This window comes from Epinephelus lanceolatus, chromosome 9 (assembly GCF_041903045.1).
Source record: "Epinephelus lanceolatus isolate andai-2023 chromosome 9, ASM4190304v1, whole genome shotgun sequence".
Taxonomy (NCBI): domain Eukaryota; kingdom Metazoa; phylum Chordata; class Actinopteri; order Perciformes; family Serranidae; genus Epinephelus; species Epinephelus lanceolatus.
This window is the reverse complement of record NC_135742.1, coordinates 42,381,615-42,392,143: the sequence shown is the minus strand read 5'-3', so window position 1 is coordinate 42,392,143 and position 10,529 is coordinate 42,381,615. Positions and strand designations below refer to the sequence as shown.

Sequence of the window (10,529 nt, the reverse complement as noted above, 5' to 3'; positions counted from 1 at the left end):
CTGGAAGAGTAAACCTCAAAGCCACATGGCAGCATGGATCACATGGAGAACAGCACCATATTGTGTCTCTTGGTGTTATTATAACTCTTACCGGAAAGCCATCCCTCACTGTAATATCCAGAATAAAGATGCTGAGACAGCATCCAATGAAGAGGGTGTTACAGAAACCTGGTGTGCTGATATTGATGGAAAAGGCAAGTGTTTCTAAATCTGACTGGAAGAGAAGCAAACAAAATATATTTCTGAGATGATGGACAGCTGCTCTGAAGATGCCACTGATCTGTAAATAAAGATGAATTTCAGCATCAATGATTGATTTAGCTCGAAACATCAGCAAGTTTTCAGGCCACGATGGAGTGTGTGAGGCTGACACACAAGGGTGTAGGTTTCATTTAAACACTGGGGGAGGGCATATATGAAACTAGGGGTTTGAGGGTCCACTTCCAGGAAATTTTGAGCATCAAACACATCATTTCCTGCATTCTGATATATTTTTGTAAACCAGTTTATGCATTTTTTTATGCCTACATGCTGGCACTTAAATGGGGCCAGAGGCATTATGTTTTTGGGTTGTCCGTTTGTCCATCCATTCATACTGTATACGCCTGTATACGAATGTACATCCATCACATTCTTGTGAATGTGATATCTTAAGAGTGTTTTTGGCAGAAACCTCCACTTGGACTCAACAATGAACTAATTAGATTTTGGTGGTCAAAGGTCAGTGTGACCTTGCAACCGTCTCAAGAACCCCTCAAGGGTGTAAACTGTAAGTGCAACTAGACTGGTGCATGGAGGCGGCAACCATGAGGTGGTAATGTTAGTTTGTATCAGTTTATTGTGGGAATGGCTTTAATTTCATCCAAAAAAGTCTTCTTCTACTTTCATGTTCTAACTGGGGGAAAATATGCATTATAAATATTGAGGGGGATGTGTCTCCTGTGGGGACTTTTTGTGAGTTTTAAGATTTGAGAAGTGAGATTTTTAAGCCAGTTTCATAGCTCTGTACTGAGTATAGTCTGATGCAGTCTGATTATCACAGGAACCCCATGATGCTCTGTGTGTTCCACCAACAGGGTGTGGTTAACACATACAACTGAATCTTAATGTTGAGTCAGAGGGTGAGCTCTTCTACCACACTACAGTCTAGTGATAGAATGAAGTCTTTTTTATGCAACACAGAAATACACCAGCATACCTTAGCAGTTCATTTTCCATTTGTGCATAACTTACACAGGCTCTCGTGTGCTTTACTCAAGGAAAATGGCTAGGTCATTTAGTAAGAATGAATATATATTTTAGAAAATACAAAGGTCACTACAAAACAAATATAATCATTATTGGAAAGTTGATACAGTCACCAATCCACTGAATTAAATGGTTGAACCAAGCGTGCCATGTCTGTAAAGCCATTCATGTGATGAGTTTGGTAACCTATTTTAAAAAAAGATTTTGCTTTTGAAAAATCTGATAAGGATGCGTTTTTTCACTGTCACTTCATAAGCTGTATAATTATTCACCATGTTTCGGACCTAACAGCTCTCGACCACAGTTTGACTGTTTTAGACAGGCCTTTATTTCTGATTGTACATCTGGTCTAATTATAAAAAAAGAGCGTGTCACAGACATGTTGCTGGTGTTATTTTGGTTTGTTCTCTGCTGCATTTTCTGTCATAGATTTTCCATGTTGCTAATGCTGAGAAAGAGGAAGTGAGAAGGAGGTGCTGAAAGCCCCACGAAACGCAGCACAGTCCACAGCACTCTGAGAAGGGGAAGTGTGAGCAACAGCAAAGTTCACTCAACACAAGTCTGAAAACTGAGACGAGCAGATTATTCTCCCCAACAGGTAAGACCTCAACTTTATTTCTCGTCTTTGTCTCCTCTGAGGGTCTGAATTTAATCTTTCAGGGTACTGTAACAATCATTTTTCATATTTGCTGTTGTCCTCACGTTTAATGTCCAGAGAATACGTGGTAAACAGGAGACCAGATGATGAATTTGAGGAACTAAAAACGTACTTTTTTACCCATCTCAATCGAGGGTATCGGCTATGTAAAAGTTTAGTAAACACCGAAAAATAGATCAAATGTTAGTAAAGTTATATTGTATAGTTATGACCCCGCTCTTCATGAATTCTTTTTACAGAAAAGATCAATTATAAATGATCAAACTACTGTCTGAAACAAATATATAGTGACGGTGGTTATCAGATGTTTTTTACCCAGAAGTATTAATTTTATAATTTGAGGAATTTGTGGTATTTCCACAGTAAACCGATACCCCTGTGATGTCATCACCAGCACTAACTATAACATGTTCATATCGTGTTTGATAAATGTAAAATGTATTTGAAGCCCACTCTCTGCATATAGACTGACAGGAAACACAGGAAGTGAGATGTGTCAGTATCTCTTCCCCATTTTGTGACCAAGACGTTTTGTCAGTGTTAAAACGCACACCCACACACACACACACACACACACACACACAAACAAACATAAGGCCTACATGACATGCTTTTGAGTTCAGATCAGATTCCTGTGAGTTCATATGTTCACATAAGAGATGAAATCTGATAATATGGTTGTTTTTTTCTGTTTCTTGCTGCAGGTCTGATCAGAAGTGTTACAGAATGGCTCAAGGCTGCCTCAAGTGTTTAAAGTACACCATGTGTTTTGCCAACTTCCTTTGTTTTGTACGTATGTCTCACTCACCCAGCATCACATTCATTTTGATACAAGTTATAAGTGTCTGTTTCTATCAATCAGAGGTACTTTTACATTTGTCAGGGGAGAAGAAGAACAATAATAACATAAAAAATTACAATTTGATAAATACCCATGTATTTGTAACATCTGAACACCACCTGCTATTGAGACATGCAACGGATCCAATAAATGAATAATCTTATTTTTATGCATTGAGTACTTTTACCTTAAGTTTTATACTTTAAGTACACTTTCCTGATTATACTTAGGTATTCTTACTGAACTAACATTTTCAATGTAGGACAGAGTATTTTTTTTACAGTGTGGTATTAGTACGTCTTCTTGAGTAATGGACCTATATAATTCCTCCACCACAGTTATCTACATATAATATATTCGATTATTATAATTATGATGCATTCATGTGTATTAGAAATTTTGTGTTGCAGCTGTTCAGCTCGGTTTGGAGTAGATTAACGGGATAGTTTGGATCTCTTGAGTGTGTCAGTGTATTACCTACAGTAGATGGCACGCTTCCAGTTCGGAGAAGCAGACAGGAGTCTCACATTGAAGCTAAGCAATATAGTGCTGTGAAGGGATCAGCAACAAAACGAATTTAAGCAACCTAAAATAGAATATTTTCACTGCTTTACGTTACGGTCAGGTAGTGATTTCAGACGGGGACATTAAGGTGTTACATCATTCTCTTCAAAGCCAAACTCCATTGAAAAAAACTGTGATTTAACTTTGAGTTAGTTCTGAGTTCTCACAAAGTCACACAATAACACTAACTAGCTGATGGAGGCAGCGGTAAATCAGCAGCTCCTGTGTTCAGTGAGCTAAAATTACTGTTGTTATCAGTGCAGTCTGGTGGCTTTGACAAGAGCATGGACGGGAAACTGGAGCCTTAAATGGCTTCCCTGTTGGAACAGGCTGTCTGGGAGTCACACACACTTCAAAAAATCAAAACTATCCTAGCTACATTTTACTAATAATACTTGTGTACTGTTACTTAACTAACTTTACAATGCAGGACTTTTACTTGTACCACAGTGTATTTATAGTGTATATTAGCACTTTTACTAAAGTAAGGATCTGAATACTTCCTCTACCACTGTTACCTACACATGATATAACTGGATTGTTAATATTATGATACATTCATGGGCAAGAAACGTTTTGGGCTGCAGCTGGCTGACTTGGAGTCAGGTAGATTAGGTTACAGCAATGTACTGTATTTTGCATACTTATGTAATATAAAGTAACTACAGCTGTTAAATAAATGCAGCGGAGAGAAGAGTACTCTAAAATGTTGTGAAGTAGAAGTACTTGAGTAAATGCTGTACATTACACCACTGGAAACAATCCCCTGAAATACTGTGGTGCTGCTCAGTGGAGAAACTGCCTCATGTGATGATGGGATCAGGTAACTAAGGTGTAGAAGTGTATCATGAAGCTGACTGCAGGGTGTTTCCTCCTGTCAGTTATGTGGTGTGGCGGTGCTCAGCTTCGGTGTGTACTTGATGGTGAGCTTCAAGATGACTGCGCTCACCCCGACCTTGGCCAAGTTCAACTCAGCCAACATGCTGCTGGTCAGTGGCATCGTCATCACCTGTGTGTCCTTCCTGGGCTTCCTAGGTGCTCTGAAGGAGAACCGCTGTCTCCTCCTGACGGTAACTCACACATACTGTTTGTGTTGTTGTTCTAGTCCATCTGATAACTTATATTTAGATTGGTTAAACACTTCCTCATGTCTCACACGTCAGTTTTTCACCCTGACTTTTACTATTGATCTATTTTTGATAGTCGGTCCAGATGATGTGAGCCAGTGTATATGAGTTTGAGGTTTTTAAAGAGTCACTTCACCTGAAGTAAGAGTTCCATTTACAACTGTTCACTATGTGTTCTGAATTATCCAGAGTAAGTGAGACACTGTTTCTGGAGAGACATATCACCTTGGAATTTTGTCACGTGTTTTTGTTTTTTTAACACTATGAACATGTTTATCTCATTTGTATCAGGAAACCAAAGAGCCCAAAGCACATCTGGAGGGCTTATTTGATCATTTAAAACTATTTTACAAGGATGCTTGATTTTTCTCATGCATTGGTTGTAGTCACAAATCATTTCTACCTCTATGGTGTCTTAAAAACTTCCAAGCCTCGCATTGAATCTCCCAGGTGAATTCAAAGTGATAGAAACACACTGCACCATACTTCTGTTTTCTGTCCACTTTACATATTTATATCAGTCATATAATGTATCCATTAAAGGATCATTTAGATTTATTACAACTTTGGTCTTAATTTCATAGCTGGTACCGTGTTTTCTGTAGAGTGATCAGATGTTATAAGCGATCACAAGTTGTAAACAAGCCAGCAGTTTATCCAGATTATCTAAAACACTTTATTTAGAGCTACAAACTGAAAGTGAGCACATCCAAAATGTCGCTGAAGAAGTATGATGTCTTTATTGCAAAGCTGGGCTGTCTATGAGTAGAAAGACACAAATACCTCTGAAATTGGTGCATGACCAGAGAAAAGGGGCTGTGGCTTTTGCATTTGCTAAAGAGGTAGAAAACCTACAACCACCAAAATGCACTGCGCTACACCAGACCTATTGACGGTGGGTGACAGACTGTGCAATCCAATACCCATATGACCATACTGTATGCCAGAAAAAGATTTAGTATGCCCCAATACATAGTATGTCAAATGCAATATGCCAAAAATACCAGGATGTTGTACAACATCTGGTCCAATTTTGCAGTGTGCAAGCCAGCATGCTTTTCTGGCTATTCTGACCAACAATCCATTTCGCAGCAGATGATACTTCACATTGACTGAGCCACAGACAGCTTGAGAGGTGATTGACAGCTGTCAGAAGTCACAATGACTGATGACAGTGCAGTCAAGTAACTGATGACCGGAAGGACATAACTATAAAGATAACAATGACAGAGAAATGCAGATACAAGTTGTTAGAATCTACAGTCCATGCAGTTATTACTTCTAAGTTAAACTACATACATTGCAAAGTAACAACAGCAGATCTCTGCTGGTTGATCATCTTCAGCAAATTCTGGGAGTGGCGTTTGTTTTATCTCCAAGGTAATGAATATAAAAGCAGGAAGGCCAAATTTCAGGGTGTAATGGAATAACAAAGAAGTATGTCCCGATTGTGTGCATACTGCATGCAACAGCACATACTTTTTAAGGGCAGGTGCAGTACCTACTAAAAGTAAAAAGAAAAAGTATGTGATTTAGAACGCACCCATAATGCGTCTAAAAACAATATGGCAGCCAGCTGGTAACTACAGTCTCAGACATGTATAGCCGTAGACACATTCTATTTGTAGCGTACTCGACATGCCCCGACAAACCACGCCCACCACTAGCACAAGACAAACCCACCATTGCAACAGTTATCTGAACCCTACTACAATGGGACACTGTAGTGAACATTTTTGAAGCCAAACGAAGCAACAATCCATCCATCCATTTTCAACCACTTATCTGAAGTCAGGTTTTAGGGGCAGCAGGCTGAGCAAAATATTCCAGATGTCCCTCTCCTCAGCAACGCGTTCCAGCTCCTCCTGGGGGATCCTGAGGAGTTCCCAGGCGAGACGAGATATCCCTCCAGCATGTTCTGGGTCTGTCCCAGGGCCTCCCACCAGTGGGATGTGCCTGGAGCACCTCTAACAGGAGGCGCCCAGGAGGCATCCTGATGAGATGCCCAAACCACCTCAACTAGCTCCTTTCGATGCAAAGGGATTTGGCTAAAATGTTGCAACTGTTGCATAAATGGTCATGAAATTTGATTCAGATGTTCATGTTCCCCAGATGATGAATCCTAATGACCTTGCTGATAGCTTAACTTTTTTTAAAATGTAGTGCCACCAGCAGGTCAAATAATTTGCACGTATGGATACAAACACGCTAAACCAACTTGTTAATTGTTACCTGATTAACAGTTTTACATACATATAATCATGTTAAAATTATCATGTGACTGTGTCCACATGCTGATGTTTGAATAAATAGCTCACATGGGCTAAGGAAGATTGTGTGTGCAAAACTACACTATGAAGAGTGGGTCAAAATTAAAGCAGGAAGTAAAGAAAATAAGACCTAAGTTGCAATAAACTGGAATTTTCCGTTCATTTCTGTCAATATAATGTGGTACTGTCTTATAATAAATGTTTGTCAAAGAGTAAAAATACAGACTGTAAAATATTTTGTTGACAGTTCTTCCTGCTGCTGTTCCTCCTGATGCTGGTGGAGCTGACTGCAGCATGCTTGCTCCTTATGTATGAGAGCGAGGTAGGGTCACATCCATTGCTACTCACACTGTGTTGTGCTAATAAAAGAAACACATATACACTGTGTACAATCTGTAAATCTCATCCCACTATTTAGATCGCTTCACTGGTGAAAGATGATCTTCATGATGGGTTAGAGAAGGCAAAAGCAAAGACAAAGGAAAAAAGCAACTCAACGAGTGAGGCCATAACTGAGTGGGATGTTCTTCAGACACAGGTAAGTGCATCAGAGCACAGACATACTGACACTTCACATAAGGTGATGACACAGATGACTAATGGATGTGGATAGTGGGCTGAAATACAGAGAGCTCAGTCATCTCAGTCTGTTGTTATAAGACTTTTTTCTCTGAATGATCCGTTTCAGTTGGATTGCTGTGGTGTCAGTAATAAAACAGATTGGGGAGAGAACGTGCCAGCCTCCTGCTGCCAGAGCAATTGTGACACCCAAAATCCCCAGTACCGAATAAAGGTAGACACACTGTTAACCCCTGTGAACAGCTTGTAGAGGTCAGAGGTCAGGGTCATGAGTTTTTGAAATTCTAGATAGATGCCGTATTATTTTTATTTGACTGGTTGGTTGCACTTTATCTCAACTTCATACTCTTTGTTTGCAGGGTTGTGTGGAAAGGTTGAAGAACCTGTTTGAGGAGAATTTCCTAACCACTGGGATTTCTGTCATTGTCCTCTGCATTATCGAGGTAAATGCATGGTAGTTATATTTACTGTATTCAAATACTTATTAATACCAAACTGCAAGGAAACAGTCTTCGTTAACTTCTCTATACAAAATCAAAGCACATTCTTTGTGGTTTGGGGTACTGCACAGTGAACCTCAGGAAACAGTGGCCTGCTGCAAGTTGCAGTTTATGTTAAGATGCAAGTTCTGTCAAGATGTCAGACTCTTAGTCAGATAATGTTAATATAATATGCAGCCATGGCTGCTCATGCTTGTTTTGGTCCAGTAACTTGTGAATACAACTCAATTTTCTGATTATGTTGATAGCAATTGTTTTCTATTTATTTATTTATTATTTTTACCTCTTTTAGCTTATTGTTCTGGCTGTCTGGCCTCCAACTCTCATCAACCTTGTCACAAGCAGCAGCACGCAACTGTTATTAGCTAAATAGCTTCAATAAACCCACTGTACTCTGCCAACCAAGTCTCACATCAAAATATGTAATATCTTTTTCTTTGTGTCAGTGTGAAGTGTCCTTTACTATCTTTCTTTGGCTAGAAATGAATTTATTGGCACTAATCTGCTGTTAGCATTAGCCATTCTAAACTTAGCCCGCTAGCTAGTGAGTAAATACTTGCTCACAAAGAATATGTGTACCTCATGCTTACAATGCATGGAGAAGTTAAATCTCACCCGGAAGAAAACAATGCTTTTAGTCCTATGACTTGGGGTAATGGTGAACGTAAACCTCTTGTGGCTACAATGGGTTTTACAACAACAAACACTTGAACTGATCCTGACCAAAAAATAAAAAATAAATAATCACATGCAAAAGCATTTTTCCCACCTTTTTTTCCACAGACAAAAATTATCCTGGTAAAAACTTTTTGTAACCTCATCTTAAGTTATAGATAAGAGACAAATTGATTGAAAGAACACAGGAGGTAATAATTTAGATCCGACTTAGAAAATGGATCACAAAAAAAATCTTTCTTGTCCCTTAGGGCTGCCGTTTTTTGAGGGCGTTATATAGTACTAATTTTCCCACTCAATAAAATTGGTCTCTAAAAAAATAAATATATGCGTAGTCCCTTTTATAGCAAATAGGGGGTGATTTCAGCTTTTCGCGTTCCCAAGTGGCCAAAAATATGATTTCAAGCAGCTTTCATAGTGTATCTTAATCTTACTAATTTCAATAATTAAGGACAAAAACTGAGCTGTAGTCATCAATCTTTTTCCTCAAGAAGCTATGTTGTGACATCAAAGTATCACAGACCCTGTAAAATAATAAAAAAAAAGTACAGCCTATATTTTTGTGAATACTCTAAACATTTCTAGATTGTGATTTGGAATAAATTGCCACAAATATTGATTTTGAGGTTTTTATATTTAGTAACAGTTGTGAAGATGTATAAATACTTTTCTCTGTGACGAACACCAGGCATCAAGTTTATCTATTCTGTTTTTAAAACTAAGCTGTTTTTTTCATCTCGTTTGTTAACAGGTCCTGGGAATGTGTTTTGCCATGACACTCTTCTGCCACATCAGTAGATCTGGACTGGGCTACAAGTTATAGACAATATTCTCTTAAACAATATATCTTTCATCTACATGTTTTAAGGTTAATTTTGTTGTACAGTACTGTCCTTTAAAAAATCATATTTGCAGATGGCTGAAAAGGTGTTTTCTGGAAAAGGCTTAAGATCAGAAAATAATTTTGTGAGGACAAAACTATGATTTTATTAATTGTTTTACCATGATCACAAAATATTTTGAGCTTAACACAGAACGAACATTTTCTGTTACTCGAAAATGAAACAAAAATGTTTCAGACATGACAACTCAGGCCTTTTGTAAGTGTGAATGATCAAGCTATGTAAAATGCTATTTCAGTCTGAGCTGTGTGAAATGGAAGCCGCTTGTTGTTCCTTTTAACTTCCCTACATTGTACATCTTCTGAAGGAAATGATTATGAAAAGCAGCTGTTCGTGTAAAATATTACCTATCTACTCAAACTTTCACCTGCAAACTTTTCAAAAATAGTAAGTTTTGGAAATCCTACAATATACCAGTAAAATATTGTTTATAGTATAAAGACTGCTCTGCATCATCCATTTTGACTAACCTCACCATGTCAGATGATCAGCATTTCCTGTCTCTAGCTTGCAGTTCACTGATCTGTAAAAATGTAACCACTTCCTCTTTTGACCCTGTTTAACCATCAGTTGGTTCCTCTAAAAACTGACAGTCTGACACTTTTTCTCTATATCTCATCATTTAAGACTGGGAAAAAGCCCTCAATATAAATGTTTAAGAATTCCAATTTATGATGAACTTTGAAAATTTTGTCCACAAATTGTCACAATTGATTTCCTTGTGTAATAAAAAGTGCAATGAAGCAAAAAGATTAAACAAAAAGTTGAAAACAAGTGGGTAACAGATGAATGTATTTATTTAAAGAATAAATCCTGCATCAATATTTTAAGACAAAAAAACCCTAAAAAAATACTAAGATTTCCTTTACACTTATAATAATTTTGTTCTTTTTGAAACCATCACACAAAAAATAGACAAATACGATTTTTGTAATTAAAAAATGTAACTGTACACAGCAGAATATACCATTTATTGCAAACTGAACACCCCTGACACCTCAGAAACTATAAACACAAGTATTGCAATTCACCTAGAGATATGAAAAGACAAAACAAAACTACTCTGATACAGCTCTCTCATCTTCTTCTTCTCTGAAACACACAGCTGTGGTAAGTCTGGATTTCCCCCCTCCAGTGCCGCCCCTCCAATTCTCCAAAAGCATCA

At 38.0% G+C, this 10,529-nt stretch overlaps 1 protein-coding gene across 2 annotated transcripts; it reads left to right on the top strand.

Moving 5' to 3' along the window:
- The first annotated feature begins 1,710 nt into the window (after positions 1-1,710).
- LOC117252383 (leukocyte surface antigen CD53) lies at positions 1,711-10,138 on the top strand. Of its 2 annotated transcripts, XM_078170974.1 has the most exons (9): positions 1,756-1,846; positions 2,373-2,439; positions 2,611-2,695; positions 4,193-4,381; positions 6,956-7,030; positions 7,127-7,246; positions 7,397-7,501; positions 7,647-7,730; positions 9,214-10,138. In XM_078170974.1, the coding sequence occupies exons 3-9, from the start codon at positions 2,633-2,635 to the stop codon at positions 9,283-9,285; spliced, it is 708 nt and encodes a 235-aa protein (XP_078027100.1). In that variant the 5' UTR covers positions 1,756-1,846; positions 2,373-2,439; positions 2,611-2,632; the 3' UTR covers positions 9,286-10,138. The 2 variants fall into 2 exon arrangements, with proteins under 2 accessions (XP_033475102.2, XP_078027100.1); XM_033619211.2 differs by lacking the exon at positions 2,373-2,439 and having other exon boundaries at positions 1,711-1,846.
- Positions 10,139-10,529: the final 391 nt, after the last annotated feature.